This window comes from Ictalurus furcatus, chromosome 6, assembly GCF_023375685.1.
Source record: "Ictalurus furcatus strain D&B chromosome 6, Billie_1.0, whole genome shotgun sequence".
Taxonomy (NCBI): Eukaryota; Metazoa; Chordata; class Actinopteri; order Siluriformes; family Ictaluridae; genus Ictalurus; species Ictalurus furcatus.
Window position 1 is genome coordinate 129613 of NC_071260.1, and position 23107 is coordinate 152719.

At 41.6% G+C, this 23107-nt stretch overlaps 4 protein-coding genes and 1 long non-coding RNA gene across 14 annotated transcripts; 3 read left to right on the top strand and 2 right to left on the bottom strand.

Moving 5' to 3' along the window:
- The first annotated feature begins 567 nt into the window (after positions 1 to 567).
- Positions 568 to 5701, top strand: tra2b (transformer 2 beta homolog). 7 transcript variants are annotated; one of them, XM_053626091.1, is made up of 9 exons: positions 572 to 744; positions 2006 to 2398; positions 3036 to 3160; positions 3597 to 3982; positions 4113 to 4301; positions 4431 to 4546; positions 4620 to 4715; positions 4832 to 4899; positions 5454 to 5701. In XM_053626091.1, exons 4-9 carry the CDS (start codon positions 3638 to 3640, stop codon positions 5462 to 5464), a joined length of 825 nt encoding a protein of 274 aa, XP_053482066.1. In that variant the 5' UTR covers positions 572 to 744; positions 2006 to 2398; positions 3036 to 3160; positions 3597 to 3637; the 3' UTR covers positions 5465 to 5701. The 7 variants fall into 7 exon arrangements, with proteins under 7 accessions (XP_053482070.1, XP_053482066.1, XP_053482067.1 ...); XM_053626094.1 differs by having other exon boundaries at positions 574 to 744; positions 2006 to 2270; positions 3817 to 3982; positions 5454 to 5699; XM_053626096.1 differs by having other exon boundaries at positions 575 to 744; positions 2006 to 3160; positions 3597 to 3668; positions 3817 to 3982; positions 5454 to 5697.
- Positions 5702 to 6204: 503 nt separating this feature from the next.
- Positions 6205 to 8865, bottom strand: tmem41aa (transmembrane protein 41aa). 2 transcript variants are annotated; one of them, XM_053626087.1, is made up of 5 exons: positions 8606 to 8865; positions 8008 to 8133; positions 7714 to 7875; positions 7144 to 7282; positions 6205 to 6730 (listed from the first exon to the last, which is right to left on the bottom strand). In XM_053626087.1, exons 1-5 carry the CDS (start codon positions 8804 to 8806, stop codon positions 6531 to 6533), a joined length of 828 nt encoding a protein of 275 aa, XP_053482062.1. In that variant the 5' UTR covers positions 8807 to 8865; the 3' UTR covers positions 6205 to 6530. The 2 variants fall into 2 exon arrangements, with proteins under 2 accessions (XP_053482062.1, XP_053482063.1); XM_053626088.1 differs by having other exon boundaries at positions 8008 to 8158; positions 8606 to 8824.
- Positions 8837 to 14576, top strand: ehhadh (enoyl-CoA, hydratase/3-hydroxyacyl CoA dehydrogenase). Of its 2 annotated transcripts, none has more exons than XM_053626083.1 (7): positions 8837 to 9495; positions 9704 to 9807; positions 9970 to 10139; positions 10263 to 10374; positions 10495 to 10599; positions 10671 to 11012; positions 11126 to 14576. In XM_053626083.1, exons 1-7 carry the CDS (start codon positions 9422 to 9424, stop codon positions 12376 to 12378), a joined length of 2160 nt encoding a protein of 719 aa, XP_053482058.1. In that variant the 5' UTR covers positions 8837 to 9421; the 3' UTR covers positions 12379 to 14576. The 2 variants fall into 2 exon arrangements, with proteins under 2 accessions (XP_053482058.1, XP_053482059.1); XM_053626084.1 differs by having other exon boundaries at positions 9454 to 9495; positions 9704 to 9761.
- Positions 14577 to 14646: 70 nt separating this feature from the next.
- On the top strand, positions 14647 to 20716 carry nup35 (nucleoporin 35). Of its 2 annotated transcripts, none has more exons than XM_053626085.1 (9): positions 14647 to 14811; positions 16665 to 16832; positions 16965 to 17101; positions 17206 to 17260; positions 17579 to 17717; positions 17823 to 17892; positions 18001 to 18129; positions 18264 to 18410; positions 19916 to 20716. In XM_053626085.1, the coding sequence occupies exons 1-9, from the start codon at positions 14799 to 14801 to the stop codon at positions 19991 to 19993; spliced, it is 936 nt and encodes a 311-aa protein (XP_053482060.1). In that variant the 5' UTR covers positions 14647 to 14798; the 3' UTR covers positions 19994 to 20716. The 2 variants fall into 2 exon arrangements, with proteins under 2 accessions (XP_053482060.1, XP_053482061.1); XM_053626086.1 differs by having other exon boundaries at positions 17582 to 17717.
- LOC128608424 (uncharacterized) lies at positions 20636 to 21665 on the bottom strand. The gene is made up of 4 exons (XR_008386068.1): positions 21557 to 21665; positions 21355 to 21407; positions 20909 to 21013; positions 20636 to 20717 (listed from the first exon to the last, which is right to left on the bottom strand). It is a non-coding gene; the product is annotated as an uncharacterized LOC128608424 (long non-coding RNA).
- Between the last annotated feature and the right edge of the window lie 1442 nt (positions 21666 to 23107).

Sequence of the window (23107 nt, forward strand, 5' to 3'; positions counted from 1 at the left end):
ATTTATTATTATTATTATTATTATTATTATTATTATTGTTGTTTTTACTGTGACGCTGATGTTTTCAGGTTTGGTTGAATCAAATCTGCAGCTGCAATCAACATGGTGCTTTGGGGCTTTTTTAAATTAACTGTTTTATTGACGTTTACTAAAAGTCTAAGAGTTCTCTCTCTCTCTCTCTCTCTCTCACACACACACACACACACACACACACACACACACACACACACACACACACACACACTCTCTCGCTCTCTCAGGCCGGTGTTATAGTTTTAGATGTGAGAAATAAACACTTTAGTAAACATTAAATAATAGAAAAAAGACCATGGTAGTGCTGTGCTGAGTGTTGTAGTGGACTGTGTCTCCCTCTGGTGGCTAACACAGTGCTTTAAATTTAAATTTAGATTTATTGTTACATGTCAGTTCACACAGGGATAAAAGTATGAACTATGAAAGATTCTTAATTTGCATCAACAACGCAGTCAGTTTAATAAAAATAAGTAGAGATATATTTATGTCTGGATCGTCTCCTCGTCGCTGATGGTTCCGCTTGTGTATAATTAGCCACGCCCACCTTCTAGCACTAGCAGGCGCTCGCGCTGCTGAAACACAGGTGAAGCTTTATGCTATGTGCTGTCTCTCTCTCGCTATATAGATATCGAGATATATATATCTATATCACACCATAATAGCTCAGATTTCCACATAATGAGCGACACGGAGAAGAATTTCACCGAGCGGGTGAGTAAGTAAATGTGTCATTTTAATGATTTTTATTTGTGAACTAACCTGACCGCTTTGATGTGACGAGTTAGAAATAAGTTTGTTTTTCTAAACTCATACCTGCTTAAATTCTAATGTTTATATGAAATAGTTTGTTTGGTAAACACTATAGAGATGTAGTTAAAGGCTACGTCTGAAATCGCGTGACAGTGTGTATTAATCAGTTTGTGTTTATTATGATTACAATCCCGGATATACCATATCCGCCATATTGGCATTGTCATGTGACCTTCGACGTTATCATAAACACAAATCTTAAACAAGTTAACAATTTATTCGGGTATTATTAAAAAAAGTCTCGTTTAACAAAGGTTTAATACTTAAAAAGAGCCGACGCTGTTTGTTTCCTGAGCTCGAGCACCAGTCCCGTTGCATTATGGGATGTTTGACCCGCATCCGGGTATTTCTCTCATACTGAGAATTCAGATATACAATTCATACTGCTTTTCTCCTACTATATGGTAGATAAATATGCGGTTTCGGACGCAGCCAATTTTTTTATTTTTATTTTTTTTAAGCGATGATGGCGGCCTAGTTTAGAATCTGCGCATGCGCAGAGCTGACTCCTCTTTACCAGCGTGTTTGTTTATGAATAGTTTGAAAAAAAATTCTAATTTGAAATAAAATTTCTGTACACGGCTCGGGTGAGAAAACACTTATTAAAATGAACCTGATCTAAATTAACAACTAGCTTAAAATTAGGACGCAAAACATTTTTTATTAATGACTTGTATTGAATGTAATATTATATTAAGTCATGCTATAAACTTATAAAAATGAGATGATGAGTTATAAGATTAAAAATGGGATAAGTAATGTGTAAAGTTATACCCAGTGGTTATTCGAGCGTAATACTCTAAAGGTGCAGTTGTGGATTATAAAACACCAGACAAACCATAACTCCATGTCCTTTTATGGTAATGTTTACTATAAAAACAATGCGTCCAAAAATGTAAATGTACACAACATTCTACTTTATCCAAATGTATTCCTTCAGCTGGGGCATGTTTGGAGTCTGAAGTTGTGGTCAGATGCTCAGACTAATCACGAGACTCTGCTACCTGCGCCTGTAGAATAATAATAATAATAATAATAATAATAAGCGATCTTCATACGCCGAACATGTCCCAGCTGACGGAGTGCGTTTGTGTTAAAGATGGCTGGTGTGTGATGGTTGTAATGTGATGCCCACTCCTCACACTGTTCTTCTTTTGTTAAGGAGAAGAAGAGAAGTCAGAAGATGAAGTCAGATGACATTTATAATGACCGTTTAAAAAACAAAACAAAAGCAGAGTTGCTTGCTAATGCTAATGGTGATGTGTGAAGCTCCCGTGATGATGTGTAGCATTTATGGGCAGAGGGACAGGATGAGGGGAAGAAGGAAGCAGTTGAAGGCAGACACACATGAAGTGGAAGAAAGAAGAACAGAGGGGGTTGAAGTAATGACGTTAACGTGAAGTTGTCCACTCTCAGTAAATATGATTGTATGTGTCTGTCCTTCACGTGCATGCTCTCTACACACATACACGTACTGATCATCAGCAGGCATGTGCCCATCATCTACACACTACTGCACCACCACCATGATCCCTTCAGGAAGTAGGCTGCTCAGGTAGGAGTTAGCTTCCTCTACTCGCTAGGCTTTGACCATGTTGGAGTCCCTTTCCATGAATGGACAGATTGTGTAACAGGTGGAGTTGATAAACTGGTGTTGGGAGGTGGATGTTTACATTTAACATACAGCTGAGTCAGGATACCATTGAGCAGTCCAGGGTCAGGAACCCAAAAGCTTAGGTGTGGTGTAAATATGAACTCAAAACCTTCTGATGGGATTTGATGCAACACCTTCAGGGGAGACTGCGGCCTGAACTTAGCTGTAGATCATGCTTTACTGTTATCATCAGCATGCTGTTAATAATGAGCACATAGTAACCCATTTTATTCAGAACCAGAGGGGGTATTTAGGTTTGGTTCTCTAAGGTTCCTCACTTTAGGCATCCAGTCCCATGATCCTGCTCCCCAGACAACAGTGTGAGTAATGATGGTGGACAGAACTCTCCAGCGCAGCAGGAATACACATTTACATCTGATCCTGTAGCTTGTACATCAACACATGCCTTACGTAAACAACATGGTCACAGTGAAGACTGATTTCAGAGCCACATTGATACCTATTAGGTTTCATCCTACACACCTGTATGTACAACTAACTGTGTGTGTGTGTGTGTGTGTGTGTGTGATTGGTTTAGGAGTCTCGCTCGGAGTCGAGGAGTGTGAGTCCACGAGGTTCACACAAATCCCTGGCACACTCGCCCGCTCGCTCCAAACGTGACTCGCGCTCCAAATCACACTCCCGGTCGTGCTCCAAATCAGAGTAAGTCCTCACATTAGCACATCATCATCAAGAATGTTTATTAGAAGTGTGCAGTGGTATGGAGAACACTTCTGTCCTGTATCTCCAGTCGTGGGGACGCACTGCCTTGCACAGGTTGAAGTTTTCACTGCACTCAGAGTGCTTGGCTTAAAGGTGCAATACTCAGTTTATTTCTTATACAAAATACCTGCAAGATGCAAAAAAAAAATCATGCAAATGTGAAAACCCACCTACTTCTCTGTTAGAGAGCGAATCTTGAAATAAATTGGCTAATCTTACCTAATGCGCCTTGAATAATTACAGTCCTGTCTGAAAGTATTGGAACAGCAAGGCCAGTTCATTATTTTTCCTATATACTGAAGACATTTGGGTTTGAGATAAAAAGATGAGATGATGGATCAGAATTTCAGCTTCATTTCCTGATATTTACATCTAGACGTTTTAAACGACTTGGAACATGGCACCTTTTGTGTTCCCATGACTGGAATTGAGAACATGCAGCTTCCAGGTAATTTTATTTCTTCTGGATTTTACCCTGTGAGCCTTTCCCCTGGTTCCCTGTACCTCGCTCCGTTTGTGGAGTTCAGGGCTGTTATCAGACTGAACGGCACTACCTGCCTGATCCCTGAGGTCTCGTACTTCATCTCTCTCTACAGCTCTCGTTCTCATCGCAGTTCTCGGAGGCGCTACAGTCACTCGCGCTCTTGCTCTCGGCGCCGTCGCTCACGCAGCCGCTGCTACAGCAGGGATTCGCGGCGCCGTCGCTCTCGCAGCTCCTCACACTCCCCCATGAGCAACCGCCGGCGACATGTAGGCAACAGGGTGAGTCTTCAACACGTGATTATTGGTGATTGGTCAGTAAGCCGTAGCCCCTACCGCTCGTCAGCCAGGGCTTGTTGGAGAAATGCTTCAGCTGTGGTTTCACGCCGTGGTCTATTGTGATGTTTTGTAGGCGAACCCTGATCCAAACACGTGTTTAGGAGTGTTTGGGTTGAGTTTGTACACCACAGAGCGAGATCTGCGGGAGGTCTTCTCAAAGTACGGCCCTCTTACGGACGTGTGCATCGTCTACGATCAGCAGTCGCACCGCTCGCGAGGGTTCGCCTTTGTTTACTTTGAGAACAAAGAGGACTCGCAGGAGGTGGTTCACTTTCTGTTAAAACAACCAAACACGGGACATACCAAAGTCCATTGCTGTTTACACCATACGCCACCATACTAACCTTAACACGGACACTTCATTGCCACCATGTTCGTTCTGTACGTGTAGGCTAAAGAGAGGGCAAACGGGATGGAGCTGGATGGCCGCAGGATCCGAGTGGACTTCTCCATCACCAAGAGACCACACACCCCTACTCCGGGGATCTACATGGGCCGACCCACATAGTGAGTGTGTCAGGTGTGTCATTCGAGTACAGGTGTATTAGTGGGTGGTGTTAACCGTGTGTGCGTGTTACAGTGGAGGTGGAGGTCACAGTCTGAGTCGGCGTCATGATTATTACGATCGAGGCTATGATCGCTATGACGACCGTGATTACTACAGCAGATCGTACAGGTGAGACTGAGCATGCTCAGAACAACACATCACACAACACATTTTACTCAGATTATTAATACTTTAACAGATTACACTAATGTGTGTGTGTGTGTGTGTGTGTGTGTGTGTTACAGGAGGAGGTCTCCGTCTCCGTACTACAGCCGTGGTGGATATCGCTCACGCTCTCGCTCCTACTCCCCCCGTGAGTCTCTCACACACACACACACTCGGGTGTTATTCTGTATACTTCTGTCTAGTGTTTACATTTTTATAAAGACCACAATGAAATAAATGTATACAATATTTTTAAGAAATGAAAAAAATGTAGTGAAAAGTAACAACGGTGTTAAACGGTAAACAATAAATAAATAAAACCTAGAATTTTTCAAATTTATTTATAACTATTGTCCTGAATGAGAGTATCAGAAACAGATAACTATCTTGCTTAATATGTTTATTTATGTTTATATCTTTATACATTTTTGAAGATTTATATATATATATATATATATATATATATATATATATATATAATATATAAAATCTTTTTTTCTCTTAAATGAGAATTTTGTTAGATGTTTTTGCTTTTTTTAAAAAAAAAAATGAATTTCTTTAAAAATATTTTCTCTCCTGAATCTCATCTACATTCAATCATTTCCCCTCAAAAGCTGATTTTATTATAATTCATGTTTATTATTGATTATCCAGTATGTGTAGTTTAGATGTGATAAAAAGCATCCTGGTTTTCTCCCTCAGGTCACTACTAATCCCCGTCCCGTCTGTGATGATGAGGATGATGTGTTTCATGGAGCTGAGAGTGTGGAGTTCAGACGGCTGCAGCCGTGCTGTCTTTGTGTGTGTGTGTGTTCTGTTATAGTGATGAAGCTCCGTGTGTGTGTGTGTGTGTGTGTGTGTGTGTGTGTGTGTGTGTGTGTGTGTTAAAGCTGATGGTTTTCTCCTAATAAATCAGTTTATGCCACACCACTGGGTCTGTTCCTCACTGTGTCTCTGATACAAAATACACACTAATTCACCAACATCTTTCTTTCTTGAAGTTAATAAGAAAAAACAAACACAGTTTGTTATGCGTGTTCGTAAGAAACAAAGAAGTGTAAACTCCTCTGTGATGAAGATGTGGGAAAACTTAATTACAGCTTTACCTCTGAGTGTTACACAGCACTGACACTGGAGACTCCTTCCATACAGAACACTTCATATCAACAATTACACACGTTTGTACTGTTTATGAGGAGCGTCCGCTGTACACGCCTATACACACGTGTACACGTCTAAAACACAAACCTGCACTGAAATAATATTAGTATTAACGCTGGCTTTTCATTGTTTTGTTCCACTTTTATTAAAGTGCACACTTAACATTATCTAAACAATTTTATTCTCTAACATGTGAAGAGTACACGCTGGTTAGAGATGTAGACCTGATCATGTGACCTAATCAGGAACGAGTAACTTCCATATTTGCAGAAATATTTACAAACCAAAAGGGTTAAAAAATCTCCACTTTTAATCACTTCCAGAACAAAGACTTCCTCTCATATCATTTTATTAATAAACTGAATCTTCGCTGATCATTCAACAGATAAACAGGATTTTATTACAAGTTGATTTGAAGTGTTTCTGTTCGTCCATTTATCATGAGGTGATCACATGACATTAAAAAAATAAAACAAAAACAAAACTATACAAACACACCATATTATAATGTAACATTGCATGACGTATACAAACCCACACATTTAAAAGTGCGTTGTAAACTGCGTTGTAAACTGCGTCTGCATGCACGAGTGTGTGTGTGCAAGAGTGTAGTGTACATCAGCGATCTTTGTGCTCCGGGTGTGTGTATGCTGTGTGTGTGTTTCTATAGCGATGGATGAGTGCGGATGGCAGCAGGGCAGCGCAGGCGATGAGCAGCAGCTTCAGCACCACACTCCATGACAACACGTCATCCAGAGACGACAGGTCAGACAGGACCACGCCTGTCTGTACACACACCAGGTTATATGGCATCAGACCTACACACACACACAAACACACACACACACAGCAGGATATATGGCATCAGACCTGAAAAAATCTGAAAACTTTCTTCTTTCTGAAATATCATCTCTCACCTGGTCTCTGATTTACAGAAATGCATGTGATTGGCTGAAACAAGGCCATATGGAGGATTTATAGAGTATTTAATCAGCTCGGTCGGCTGGAACACTTCACCGAGTCCGTATTCCGAGCGCGCTTCACCTGCTCCTCCGCTCCACAGTCTACAGTCTAGCTCTAATTACTAGCTTTACTGGTTTCACTAACTCCACGTCCACAGAGCTGATACAGGAGAACCGAGCGACTTTACTGGACTGTTTCACTGCTGTACACATGTGCTATGTGTGAGTGTGTGTGTGTGTGTGTGTGTGTGTGAGAGAGAGAATGGTACCGATGAGAACAGAGAGGGAGAAGTATGCAAGCGGGATGTTGACGATCGGAGAACTCATGTTGAGGAACCAGTTTGGACTCATGGGGAACAAACGCAGGAACAACAGGAAGAAGAACAAACTGCTCTGGTTCTCCTCCACCTACACACACACACACACACACACACACACACACACACACAGTTTGTACACAGCAGATTGTATATGTGTGGAACACTTCTCTCCTAGGTTCCAGTTCCTAGCTCTGGGTACTAGTTCTTAGATCTGCTTACATAGTTCCTCTAGTTCACTAGTTCCAGTTCCTGAAGGGATTTTAGATCCTACTTCCCAGGTTCTAGTTTGTACTCCTAGATCTCCTGCTTTACTACTTCTCCATTTTTAGATCCAACAGTTCCTCGATACCGAGTTCTAGTACTAGTTCCCCATAGCTCCTAGTTCTCCTTCTCGTTTATCCACTTCATAATTTCCTTAGTTTACTAGTTTTTAGTGAGAGTTCCTGCAGTTCCTGTTTACTATTCCAAAGTTTATCATTTCCAAAATTGAACAGTACCCTAAGATCCAGTGTGACACACCTTTCTCTGCAGCTGGGCGACTCTGTCTGGGAAAAAGCGGACGATGTGCTGCTTGCCGAAAAACTGTGACAGCAGGAAACACATTGAGGCTCCTACAGTGGTGAGAACACAGCACAGCACCAGACCCAGCCAGGGTCCAAACAGCGCCCCTGCCAGTATGTTCTGCGCACACACACACACCACGCAGAAACAACCGTGAAGTCAGGGAATCAGTGGATTATATCACATAAGCATGTAGTTTAACACTGCTATCTCTGTCTGTGTGTGTGTGTGTGTGTGTGTACGTGTGTGTACCAGTAGCGATGACCCTGGGATGGCGAAGGCCTGTTTGTACAGGTAAGCACTGGAGAAAAGGAGCAGGACGAAGCCACCGTGTTGCAGCTTATAGAACCGTAACAACCTGGCCATCTGCTTTAACTCCTGCAGATCGGACGGGAACTTCAAGCTGACACACACACACAGTATCAGGATATACTAGGGGTATGTTAATGAAGCCTCATTTAACTTGTTAATCTCCTTTCTGCAGTTCCTGTACCTTCACCTCACTAGTATGTAGTGTTTACTTCTAATTCCCAGAATATTCTCATATTAACTGGTTCTAGTTCCCATAATTCCAGATCCTATACACTAGGATAAATCTAAACTATTAGAAGTTCTGATATTAAAACCAGGAAACCAACAGAAGCCCGGTGTTATGATGATGTGTCAGGTGTCAGAGCTACAGGAACATCAACAGGGCATTACTCTGAACCCCGTGTAGGATACAGGATTTGGGACACAGCCGGACAAGCAGAAGAATTAATCCACATTATTTCCCTTACATGAATATATATCTGATTTACTGAGATTATTTGAATGAAACGACAGTGTGTAGGTTTGAGTGCTAACTGACCCGATAATTTCCCTCTCTCCTCCGGGGTCTCCCTCCCCTTCCACTCGGTTTTGTTTGATGAGCCGCGGTACAGGAGGGAGATAAGAGGCCAGACAATACAGATATAAAGTAGAAATTAAAACGACACCTCCTAAACCCAGAACGGAGCGCATGGTTCCGGCAACACTCAACCAGGAAGTGTGAAACAAGGGGGCGAGCCATGAACAGGTCACGTGACTGTGTGCAGCCAGTTGGAATTCGTGCTCACTTTCAACGTTGAAAAAGTTTGTAAATGTTTCAGAACATCTGTCGAGAACATCATTATTGCGCTGATTAAACAAATAAACTGTAAACCTAATTAAAATTTATATTTAAACTAAAATAAATAAAATAAAAACTAACACAAGCGAGGGAAAATGAACAAAAATAATAGGTTTTAAAATATATTTTACTAATATAAAGTAAAAAAATGCACTTGTTTGGATATATTAATACTTTTGATTCTCGAGGTTATGGACGCCACTTGCTGGAGAGCGACACAGTTCTGCGCAGATTGATTTCTTCATGCTCGTCTGTGTAACTGTATGCGCAGATTGTGCGCAGTGCTGCAGCGCCTGAACTTCACCTTCACCTCTTCACTAGTTGGCCCAGAGTAACACTACCTGCGGACTTTTACCTGCTGCTGTGCTTCTATTAAAGAAGGAAAACATGATATCAGTGTGAAGTTTGTGAACGGACCAAAGTCCAGTTCTTTTAAAACTAGGTACAAGTTCCACAGACAGCAGTGTGTCAGTCAAACCGAGGTAGAGTTTATTCTTTAACTGCAGTTTGGACGCAATGGCTCGGTACACGCGCGTGAAGGGATCAATCGCTTTGATCACTCTGACTAACCCACCTGTGAACGCGCTCAGGTGAGTAACCCAACCAGCTGAGAGAGAGAGAGAGCGCACGCGAGCGAGCGCGCGCGCTGTCAGACAGTAATGTTTAAACTAACGCGCACTCACCCTTATTAAAAGTGTGTTAATAAATATGCTGATGAGTGCACTCAGGTGTGTTAGAGCAGGTAAAATCTCTGCACTGTTTACAGTCAGTCTCTCTCTCTCTCTGTCTGTCTGTCAGTGCTGCAGTAAGGAGGGGAATAGTGGAGTCGGTGAGCCGGGCGCTGAAGGACGAGCAGGTGAAGGCTGTGGTGTTCTGTGGAGAGAATGAGAAGTTTTGTGGAGGTTAGAGAACACTGATGTAGCATATACAGAGCGGATTTAGTGATTTGGGGATCTATGCAAAATATAGGAATGGGGCCCTCATTTCAATGTTTTAACATCAATATTTAAATTTTTGTTGTACACTATATAGTACTTATAGTTTGTGTGTGTGTGAACTTGTAGGAGCAGACATTAAGGAGTTTTCGGGCTCCGTGTCCGGTCCTCCTCTGGTTCCAATGATCCACTCTGTGGAGGCTGGAGAGAAGCCGATGGTGGCAGCCATAGAGGGCGTGGCTCTGGGGGGAGGACTGGAGCTAGCGCTCGGCTGTCATTATCGTGTCGCTAACACTAAAGTAAAACGCATACTCACATACACGGGATTTTACAGGGTGGTATGACGGTGAGTTGTTGCAGTGTGTGTGTGTGTGTGTGTGTGTGTGTGTGTGTGTGTGTGTGTGTGTGTGTGTGTTTTTCAGGCCCGTTTGGGTCTCCCTGAAGTGACCCTCGGTTTACTTCCTGCTGCTGGAGGAACTCAGCGTCTTCCTCGACTCATTGGCATCCCTGCAGCCCTGGAGCTAATCACCACAGGTCTCTCCCCCGCCCCCCCCCTCTCTCTCTCTCTCTCTCTCTCTCTCTCTCTCTCCCTCTCACACACACACACACACACACACGCGTGGCGTAATCATTGTAATGTGTGTGTTTCATCAGGTCGCCACGTTTCGGCTCAGGAAGCTCTGCAACTCGGCATGGTGGATCAAGTGACTGAGGGGAACGCCGTGCAGGCTGCCATGGAGCTCGCTCTCAGTGTAATAGGTGTGTGTGTGTTGTGTATATGTTGTGTGTGCATATTGTGTGTGTGTGTATTTATTGTGTGTGTGTTACAGGTCAGCCATTAAACCCTTGCAGGTTGAGTCTGCGAGCCCCTGTGTGGGCGCCGGATGTGGACGGTGTGTGTGATGCGGCATTAGCACAGGTGAAGCAGCGTTCTCGTGGAGCGATGGCTCCGGTGGCGTGCGTTCAGGCCGTCAGAGCAGCGGCCATGTTGCCCTATGGTAAAGGAATGGAGAGAGAGAGGCAGCTGATGGACACGCTCTTTAGGTCTGGCCAGGCTCAAGCCATGCAGTACGCCTTCTTTGCTCAGAGGAATGCTGGGAAATGGAGTCTTCCTAACGGGGCGCAGTGGAACAACACCAAGGCCAGGGAAGTCCAACGAGCCGGAGTCATAGGCACGTATCTAGAAAGTGCCATTCAGATAGTCCATCATTCAAATAAACCTTATCTTATTTGAGTTTAGCAGTTTCCCCGAAGTGACTAAATGTTGGTATCTGTTCCTCCTTAGGTCTGGGCACCATGGGTCAGGGCATCGCTGTATCCCTCGTTAAAGCAGGAATCTCTGTAGTTGCCATAGAGACGGATACAAAGCAGTTGGAGTCAGGTAAGAAGGCGGTGACGGCCATGCTGCAGAGAGATGCTCAAAGACGAGGAGTCAGTCCTCCGTTACACCTCCTGACGTTCACTCTCTCCTTCCACCAGCTGAGGGATGTGGACCTGGTCATCGAGGCTGTGTTTGAGGACATGAACCTTAAAAAGCGTGTTTTTAGCGATTTGTGCAAAGTGCTGAGGGAGAACGCGCTAATCTGCACCAACACGTCGGGGCTGAACGTGGACGAGCTCGCGGCGGTCACCGATCGACAGCCCCTGGTGGTCGGGATGCATTTTTTTGCTCCAGCTCATGTCATGAAGCTTCTCGAAGTTGTTTATGGATCCAGGTCGTCTCCTGAAGCTGTTGCTACGGCAATGGCACTTGGAAAGAGAATAGGAAAGGTGTGTGTCACTGTAGGCAACTGTTCTGGGTTTGTGGGTAATCGCATGCTGAAGCTTTATCTGGATCAGTCTGTCTACCTGCTGGAGGAAGGAGCCACACCTGAGCAAGTGGACCAAGCTCTCGAGGAGTTTGGATTTGCCATGGGAATCTTCAAAGTGGGCGATCTTTCTGGTTTGGATGTTGGATGGAGGGTTCGGAAGGCTTCTGGTTTGATCGGGCCTGACGTCGACCCAGTAAAGCCTTCACGATGGCGGCTTGGACGGAGATACTGCCCACTTCCTGACATGCTGTGCCAACAGGGACGCTTCGGACAGAAAACGGGCCGTGGATGGTACCTCTACGACTCTCCTGGGTCAAAAGAAGCAAAGTCTGATCCGGAGATCCGAAACTTCCTGGAGGATTACAGGCGTAAATATGGGATCATACCACGTCGCATCACCTCACAGGAAGTGATCGAGCGATGTGCTTTCGTTTTGGCCAACGAGGGATTCCGTATCCTGGAGGACGGGATAGCAGCAGGTCCAGAACACATAGACGTGATCTACTTGTTCGGTTACGGATGGCCAAGACATCGCGGAGGTCCGATGTTTTACGCTTCTCAGGTCGGTTTGTCTGTAGTGCTGGAGAAACTGGAGTATTATCACCGCGTTCACCCGGACGTGCCGAGTCTGGAGCCGAGCCGCTTACTGAGGAGGCTGGTGGCTGAAGGAAGTCCACCGATACAACAGTGGAAGAGTCATATCAAGAACCTGCGCAGTCACCTGTAAAGAGTCATATCAAGAACCTGCGCAGTCACCTGTAAAGAGTCATATCAAGAACCTGCGCAGTCACCTGTAAAGAGTCATATCAAGAACCTGCGCAGTCACCTGTAAAGAGTCATATCAAGAACCTGCGCAGTCACCTGTAAAGAGTCATATCAAGAACCTGCGCAGTCACCTGTAAACCAGATGATAAATGCTCTTTTATGATGATTAATGCTGATCTTTTTAGGGCTGTTTTGTTTCACTGTGTTCCGTTCTATATGGTTCTGTTCCCTCCTTCCTGAGGAGGAAAAGTTTATGGTGGACATTTAAAATAGTAAATTCAGTCATTTGTATAAAAATGTAAGTCATTCAGTTTGGTTCTGTTTCTATTTTGTTCTGTTTCTAGTTGGTTCTGGTGTGTCAGTGGTGTGAGGTAGCGTGTGCTGATCTGCAGTCTCTGTTGAGTGTAAAGCATTAGTATGTGAGACGGTACTGCGCTATAATCATCAGGTACTCCATAGTCCACTACACTGGACAGTACAAGTGCGTAGTGTCTGATTAGAGACAGAGGGAGGATCGCTGACTGACAGACCTTTATTTTTATTTTATTTTTTTTAATTTTAAACACCGAGCATTAACCATAAGCCCTATTCAGATGGGATTAAATGTACATGAGGTCCTGGGGTAATTTCCTATTTTACTGGAGCTCCTCTGTGATTTTATTTCTGTCAGGATCAATTCTTTGTCCTCCTCTGAGAAAATTACAAGCTGAATAACCTGCTGTTTTTCACCAATCTCGGTGCTGGTCTGATCATTTCAGATCAGATACACACGTGTGATTTCCTTTGCAGATGTCGTTTCATGTTTGAAAAAAAGATATTTGACTGAGTCACTGCTCTGGTCCTCGGTTCCTCCAGGATTTTGTGATTGCATGAATTAATGCAAAAATAAAGGAAACTCTGCAATATTCGGAGGAGCTTGTGATTTTTCAAAATTACCGCAGATTTTCCACAGATTTGGGCCAAGATACGTCATGTGACGTCATCACAACGCACGTTCAGCTAAATTGTAACCCTAGCCCTAACCCTAGTGCTGCTGTTTATCAGTTATTAAACACGTCCCAAGTCATCAAACGAAAAATAGATGATTTTTGAATATTTTGTGATTTGAATTGTGTGAATTAGTGCTGGAAATGTGGTTCAACCACAAACTGAAATATGAGGCAGCGTCTGATCTCTACTCCGGCTCCTCTTCGACCACTTGGATGCTGTGAACCTATGATCATATGACAGCGTGACGCAAACATACGAGTTCGTAGAAAATACGAAGGGAGAGTTTTACCCCTGAGGGTACCTGCAAAAAATGTATTACTGACGTCTCCCTGATAAACTAATCCAATCAGAATAGGGGCTAGGACTAAGATTCTGGACTGTGATTGGTCAGACAGAGAGAATAGATTTCAGAAAACATTGACTGAATAGGAATAATGATGCAGGAATAATGATGAATGATTAAGATAAATAATACTTATTGATTTATTACTAGATTATATTCTGTTTAAATGCTTTTGTTAATTTTTTTAAATAAAGAGAAATGAAATATTTTTCAGTAATTAATATGTTTATCTTGCATGCTGAATAATAAGATGAATATAAGACGTGAAGATGTGGTTCTGCTGTGTGTAATGTGAACATATCTACTACATGTTAAATCATTGCATAAGTGTGAGAAATCACGCAGGTACATGATGATTTACTGTATCGAGATTAAATACAGATAAATATTAATATTGTATATTAAAATCATTACTACAGTAAACTGTGAATTTATACTTATAAAAATTAATTATAAGGACAATAAAATTCTGAAATAAATAATTTTGTGTGTGTAAGTTGTGTGGTTTAGCCATGTTCTAAAATGCTAGATAACCTAGAATAGCTATTGGATTCTCTGAAACTCTCCATCACAGCCAATCAGTATCAGCCAGTTTTAATCAGTTTTATTATTATTTTTTATTAAGATGATCTTAAAGTATTTATGTACGTTTACTTTTCTTCATGGTGTCTATATTTATTTATTTAAAGTCTAAAGTGAATTTATTTTAATTGTTTGGAATTTGTAAGAGTGAATTAATTGTATGTTGTCGCTTATAGAGGTAATATGTTTCCCTGAATTGTTCCCCCAAATAACACAAAAATAATAAAATATAACAAAAAGATGTAGTTTATTTTATTAGCGATATTACTGCAGCGTTTCTTTATAGTACTGCGCGCTGTCTTTCCTGCGCATGCGCAAAATTAATTCCACGAGGCTTCCGGAACGCGTCACTTCCGGCTACGTTTTTGAAATTTCTGCGTTACCCGGTGCACAAACGTGTTAGTTTTTTTTTTTTTACATTTAAAATAGAATATACTATTATTAGTTGGTACAGTGTGAGTGGTGCGATGGACATTCAAGGTGAGTGAGATGTGTTTCTGAGTTTAATTCACCGCTAAATGTGATTAAATATGTTTGTCTTTACTAATGTGTAGCTGGGTGATGTTAGCATTAGCATGGCGCTAGCTGCTTAGCCAGCTTGCTAGCTGATAAGGTTGTTCTATTATTGAGTCGTCATTATTAAAGTTATTTATTTCTAATACATGTTTATTATTTAATACATGTACATGATTAGAGAGATAGCAAAAGTAGCTGTAGCTGTAGGTGTAGTGCTGTACGGTGTGTGTGTGTGTGTGTGTGTGTGTGTGTGTGTGTGTGTGTGTGTACGTACCTGTACCTGTACCTGTACCCCCCCCGCCCCCCCCGTGGGTAAATGTCCTCACCGTCACATCCCTACAGTGTAACTTCTGCGATTAATGTCAACATTTTATTCAAATATTTTCTCAATTAAACGAATATACAAATAATAGTTTCCAACATGAAATATAAAGCCTTATACAGGGCATATGGAAACCCTGACTGCCCACAATAGAAGGGGTCAGGGTTAGAAAGGGGTCTTGTATCCCTGATGGTGATGTTGAGAATGCGGTCAGTAACCCAGACGCCATGTCGGGGTGCACACATTGGCATCCTTTTTATGTAAACAATTCAGACACACGGCTTTGCCTCTTCCTGAGAAACAAAACAATATAAACCATAATATCTCTCTCTCTCTCTCTCTCTCTCTCTCTCTCTGTCTCTAATATACATATACACACACTATATATACATACATATGTGTATATGTGTGTATATATATATATATATATATGTGTGTGTATGTATATATATTAATCAGTGACATATTTCAACATGAAATCTATGTGTGAACTATTAACTGCTGATAACTATTGTCACAAAAGTTAAGATTTATGCAGTGTAGGCCTTATTAGGAAAGGTGTTTACTACGGCTGCATTCACAATAACTGTTTGAGACAACAGCAGCTGCTTACAGATTCGAGCCCTGTTATGTTTTGTCCATTCAGCAGGTTAAAGTAACTCCTTGAACACATCCGTATGAACAAACTTCTGGAGTCACAACAATATTCTAACCATGGAGACAGTATCAAAGATTAAATGAAATAAACAGTGTTTTTCAATGCAAAAATGTAACTAAAGTAGTAAAGGGGAAAAGTATTTAGTTTTAAATATTTTAGTTAAATATACAATGATTCTTATTAAAGCGAACGTTAGAGCAGTGAAGGATTTTCTCTCTTTCGTCTGTTGTTTAAGAAACAGGTTTATTATGCTGCTGTGACTTAACCCTTCAGAGAAGCACGGCAGGAATACCTGACGAGACGAGCAGCTGATGTACCTGTGCACAGCCACAAAAGAGAAGTTAGTTCGGTACTCCGCGCTGCTTATAAACCCTGTCGCCTCTCAGCGTGCGAGTAACGGATTGACTTCTCTTTCAATGATATTACACGCAGCAGCTCATAAAAACAACAGGATGCTGTATGAACAGAACCGCATTAAACACAGAATATGGCGTGTGTTCTAGTGTTGTGTGAAAACTTACTCTAAAAGTAAAAAAATTTACGCTGTGGTCTCATCATTGTGAGGTCGGTGAGCCCCAGGATGTGTTCTTTAGAGATGTTCATGCGTAGCTGTTGTGCTGCTGTGGTGCAGCATTTCAGTTTTGCACAGTGTGCAGAGCAGCATTTTATTCAGTCTGTGTTTAAAAATTCCCACACTTTTGATCGAGTTCTGGATGTTTGGCATAACGCCTGATTGTCAGCATGACGCTGAAGCCTCCATCGTTCGGAATGAATATACACGTCGTTCCAGTCGTGGTGGGATTACTGACCAACTCTCCCTTTGTCCTTTTGTGTCAGCTATGGAGCCGATGTCTCTGGGTTCTCCTTCGTCCCCAAAGCCTGTGGGTGGAGCTCAGTTCCTCCCCGGATTCCTGATGGGTGACCTGCCTGCTCCTGCTACACCACAGCCCAGACCCCTAACCCTGAGTATGGGTGGAGCCGAGACCAGAGCCCTGCCTTTCACAGGTCTCTTACATATTATTATTATTATTATTATTATTATTATTATTATTATAATAGTAGCAACATTATTTATTATAATTGGCATTATTATTATTATTATTATTATTATTATTATTATTATAATCGTTGCTGTAGGTGTATCAGGTGGTTCTCCTCCTCAGCCGGTGGTTCCTACTCCTAAAGATAAAAGCGGTGCTCCACCTGTGAGGAGTATCTATGACGACCTGTCCAGTCCTGTGGTGGGGTTCTCCCCGCTCACATCACGCAAACAGGTAAAAACACACCATTTATACTCTTACCCTCACACAGTACTGTTTATTATTACACAGTACACTACAGTATTCAGACGTGTGTGTGTGTGTGTGTGTGTGTATAGGCGTTCTCCGTGATGCACACTCCTCTGTCCGGTGTGGCTGGAACTCCAGGATCCGGTGAGAAATGGTCACATGACCCTCCAGCTTTAGCTAATAGGGTTTATTGCAGGATCACAGCTCTGGGTGGGAGTGGCTTAACAGTTTAGATTTTAATGTGGGTCTTTGAATCCATATATGGAGCCATAATACAGGAGGCGTAGCTTGACGTTTTAGATTGGAATGTGGGTGTGTCTGTTTTAAAGGCAGGGTTACTCAAATATGCCATAATTTCTGTACATGAACATGAGTATATGGATTCAAATGCAAAGGATCAAACGTTGAAGTTCTTGTCAGAGTTCAAAGACATGCCCATTTATGTTTTGTGTATGTGTGTAGTAGGCAGTGTGTTCAGCCCCGCCTCTTTAGGGCAGGTGAAGAGCACCCTGTCACCTGCACAGGTAGACCCATTCTTCACCCAGGGAGATGCCCTGTCCTCTGAGGACCAACTCGATGAAACCTGGATCACTGTCTTCGGGTAAGTATGTGAAGCCCTGCCTTTACTCGGGTGACGTGTGAGATTGTGGGTGTGGTTATGCAAATAATAATAATAATTTTAAAAAGTGCACGTAACATGCTGCAGGTTTCCCCCAGTCTCCGCCTCCTACATCCTGCTGCAGTTCGCTCAGTATGGGAACATCCTCAAACATGTGGTGAGTAATAAGGGTATAGATCAGCTCCTATATCACACTGTAACACTCCTCTTTCTCTAACTGTGTGTGTGTGTGTGTGTGTGTGTGTGTGTGTGTGTGTGTATACAGATGTCTAACTCAGGAAACTGGATGCACATTCAATATCAGTCCAAACTGCAGGCCAGGAAAGCGCTTAGTAAAGATGGCAAGATATTCGGAGAAGCCATCATGATTGGAGTCAAGCCTTGCATCGATAAGGTACTGACCTGTGTTACACACACACACACACACACACACACACACACACAAACACAAGCAACTTAAACGTGTGTATGTGAGTACTGACGTGTGTGTGTGTGTGTGTGTGTGTGTGTGTGTGTGTGTGTGTGTAGAGTGTGATGGAGTGCTCAGACAGGAGCAGTGCTGCAGTGTTCACTCCTCCGGTGAAGAACAGTAACAGTGTGGCCTCCATCTCCACACCACGATCATCCATGAGACCCCTCAGCACACCACTCGCACACAGCAACGCCGACTATCAGGTACACGCGGTGTCCAATACCGTGCTCGTTTACTCGGTGTTCATGCATGATATTAATGAAGAATGTCCGTGTGGAAGAATGGTGGTGTACTACGACTGTGTGTAGTTTTACATACATGACCCATACGTACATATCCGTGACCTGCGCAGAGGCTCACGCTACACTTGCACTAACCCATACCACATGATCTCTCATTGTGTACACGTGCAACACGGAGCCACAGTTTCAGGTTCAAGCGCATCTCAACCGAGATTTTCTCAATTCTGTGTAAATTAGTTATGACCCTGTGTATACAGAGCCCTCCACTAATGTTCCAGTACTTTTGTGAGGGACTGTATTAGATCTGCAACAACTAATCGATGTTAATCGATTATGAAAATCATTGTAATGAATCTCATTATGGATTAATTGGTCTGCGCGGCACGGGGGAGATTTACTCATTACGTTACTTCTCTTCAAAAAACACGCCTCGGAGAGTAAATATTAAAGTTGTGTCCCAAATGAAGTACTGTACACTTACACTACACACTCTACCATCTAGTGTGTGCATTTTAGAAAGGTAATATCATCTAAAATGGAACACTCGCTGTTTTGTTTTTTTACTGACCGGAAATATATGCCGCTGCCTACATGACGTCATATGCGCGTAATGCGACGGCGCTAGTTTTAGCCTAATACCCAGAGTCACTGTACATGACTTTCTTTTCTCTCAGTGACCATCAGACTGAGGCGAAATCGTCACGTGACTGAGGAAGAAAATGTGCGCCCTCCAAGTCTTCTTAAGGCAGTGAAGCATTTTATATTAAACACCGCGGAGAAGATTTATAAACTTTATAAAGCGGAGTTTGTGGAGCACAGAAGCATGACAGTGATGCGGTCGCGAGTTTCTTAAAAGGTTTAGTTTAATTTAAGTTTATTGAGATTATATGCTGTATCAGTGTAACTTCTGTAGTTTATTATAACGGAAGTGATGTGTTAGTAACGAGGCCGCGTTGCTGATCACGCGCTGCTGCAGAGTGTAGCACGAGTAAGATCTGTAATGTATAATTTTTTATTCATGTCTAACTTTTTATGGCACTGAATAACACTACAGTCCTAAATGAATAATATATATTCTGGTGTGTGTGTATTGGGTTCTTTTCAGTCTTATATAATTAGACAAACAGTTGTGTAAAGTTTTAGTCTGAAGTTTATATTTGTAACACTCAGTTTGTGTATTTAATTTTAAATAAGTGAAAAAAAATGGCACTGAAAGCTTGCCCCGCCCCATCCGATTAATCAATCAATCGAAAACTGAGTATGACTATAATCGTTAGTTGCAGCCCTAGACTGTATACACTAATGTTTCTGATCTACTGAAATTTCTGTACAGGCCAGGCTCGCAAGGTTTTGCTGTTTGCTCCTAAAAACAGGGGTTTTTTTTTTTTTTTTTTTGCTAATTGTACAGTGTAATTTGCATATCGTTGGTGTAGATGTACTTTTAGTCTTACTGTGTGTGTGTGTAGGTGGTGTCTGACAAAGGGACCCCGCGGAAAGATGACAGCTTTGTGTCCAAAGCCATGGAGTACATGTTCGGTTGGTGATGGAGGTGTGAGTTCGGTCACATAGAGCACTTTATTGTACGCTGGATCCCGATAAACAAGGACGGACACACACACACACACACACACACACACACACACACACACACACACAGAGAAGGGTGTGATAGCTTAATCCTGGTGCTCAGAGACACTCAGAGATATCTCTAATCACAGTTGTAATGACCTCATCACCGATCCTTTTAATCCTCTGTAATAGTGTTTTTTAACCACATGTGCATTCAGAACTTTATCATTACATTCACACTGTTTTGTATTTTGTATCCTCTCTCTCTTCTGTACCGATGTTGTGTAAATAAATATCTCTTTATCTAGCCAGTTTGTGAGAGAATTCAGTGAGAGGAAGTTAAGAGACTGCTGTTGCTTGTAGCAGAACTTCAGTGTTTCAGGCAGGAATGCTTTGTTAAAAATTTCACAGAGTAGTTGTGTGTTTGCTGAAATGATTTTATTTCTGCAGCACATCACTTTCAGAGTTATACACTGCACATTGTGAATAATCCCATGCACAGATAGTGCTGCTGAATACAAGATCGAGAGGAAAACCACATTATTGTAAATCAAGAGAAAATTATCGTTCCTCAGATATTTTCAGGAAATTGCAATTTTCATGGATTTACGTTATTGCAAAGATCCGAACCACAGCATACGGCTTTCTGGTACTTCAAACACTCAGCCCGAGTTCCACATTTCTTTTGAACGAATAAAGCTGAGGAGGTAAAGAGAACAAACCTTTTAGTAGTCATTATATTTCCCAGTACACCAGTTCAAAAATATAATATTAGAAAAAATCAGGAAGACTTTTATTTTTAAGTATGTTGAATTTTTGGCATGTTGAAAGGTGACAGTTCTGGCAAAAATAAGAAAGAATCAAATATTTCACTAGAATGTTAGACGTACCTAAACCGGTTGCCATCCTTGCGGCGATGCAGGTGTCTTGACCAGTGCTGCAGGTTTGAATAGTACATTTTCCCATGAAACACTTGTGGCATTGAAGGGCAGAACCTGTGGAGACCAGACACAATAAATGTTCTAGAGATATAAAGGTATTTCTGACAAATATGGTGGGTGTTTCCTGAATTTTGAACATTGAACTTTGTTTCTAAGCCCGAGATCCCACGTTAGAAATCTGTTTAGTGAATTGTCTTAGATGTGAATAGGAATATTCTTCACAAAACTCACTTGAATTCAGGTTTTCAGAAGCACTTTGACTAGATTTGCAGAATGTTTTATAAAAGTAAGATTGATGTATAACGATTGAAGTTTGCAAGTATTAGTCTGAAGCAGTTTCAGGAGCAAGATAATAGGTCTTGACTCGAAATGGAATTGAAGCTGAAATCACTCACCACTGGTCAGTAGAAGGACAAGAGCCAGACTCACAAGCAGCATCTTCATCATTCTGAAATATAATTCAGCAGCTCCATCAGCTGGAAAACTGTGAAAGCTTTCCTGGTGCTGCTCATACCTAGACTTATACTGTTTTATTTAAGTAAGAACTAAAAACACAATCTGTCTTATCCACTGCGAGTGTATGCCAAAAGAACTTACCTTGAGTGTTACACACTACAGTATGAAATTAGTCTCTGAGCTTGAACTGTGCACCTGTTCTAAATCCCACCGGTTCATATTTCCCCTTTAAATAAGCCTCTTGTACACGTTCCCGCCCTCCTGGTCACGTGTTTCTCTACTCACATGAATTATAAAGTAAAGTAAATGGAAATGGAGAATAAATATAAGATGTATATATTTGTTCAGAAAGGGTTTGCACACTGAAGATTAGCCTGAGGCTATGTAGATAGAATAGCGCTAATCATGACTGTACCTGTCATTACCGGCACACCTATTCGACAATCACTTCATTTTTTCATTTTTCAATACCCGATCGTAAAAGAGCTGCACTGCTTACCAAAATCTTCCAGGATATATTTTTCAATTCTTTTACTTGTTTTTAAAACTATAAAAGGCTTAACACCTCTGATCCATCCTAATGGCCAACTCTGCTTGGAGGTTCCTTCACCGGAGTATCACTCACTACTGCTGAGGATTGCCATTAGATTGCTGTGGATTTTTACCACATGGAAATCAAAAATTGCTATGGATTGTTTCACTTAAATCATAAGGTTTCCATTTTTGACTGCGCACTTTGCCCAGATCTTTCTCATTGGGCATCATTTATCAATCTTTTAGTAAAGTTGTGTGTAAATGTCTGCATAAGCCATCAGGAACTAAACATTTCCAGAAGAAAGACTGGAATTTTCTTCATATTCACGTGCATATGTTGATAAATGGCAATCAGCATTAAATTATCAGTGGGATGCATGGCACAGGTGATTTTTATTTGGTGATGTCCACAAAACTCCATAACAACAAAACTGATATAGTGGAAACTGAAATCTGCCAAAAAATAATAATTTCTCAGAGGGTTCTTTTGACTCACTGAAAAATATTATTTAGCAGCATACAGTAGGTGTGCCGGTAATGATAGGTACAGTCATAATTAGCGTTATGCTATCTACATAGCCTCAGGCTAATCTTTAGTGTGCAAACCCTTTCTGAACAAATATATACGGTGCCCTCCATTAATATTGACACCTTAAATATTAGCAAAGAAGGCTGTGAAAATTTGTCTTTATTGTTTAACCTTTTGATCTTTTGTTCAAAGAATTCACAAAAACACTCTGCTCTCATAGATATCAAACAATTACAAACACAACACAGGTTTATCCAAAAAATACCTTTGTTAAAAGTACAGTACTGTGCACAAGTCTTAGGCACCCTTTTTTTCAGTACAAACTTTGTTATAGATTTTTATTTTATGACGTCTACATTATCGAGTCAGTACAAAAACAAACATTACCAAACATTAGATTTCCAGCACAAAATTAAATGTTACAGAAAAATGTTTTGTAACATAATGAAAAAAACCCCATAATGAACACTGCTGGGTTTCACTGCGGGTATAAGAAACGAGTGCGACAGGCAAAGTCTCCAGAAGAACCGAGTCTGGTTCTTCAACATGCTCAGTAACACTTACAGCTCATTTCTTTATAAAACTTCTTAAATTCTGTCTGAGACTACTTTTTTCTTTTTAAAAGCAAA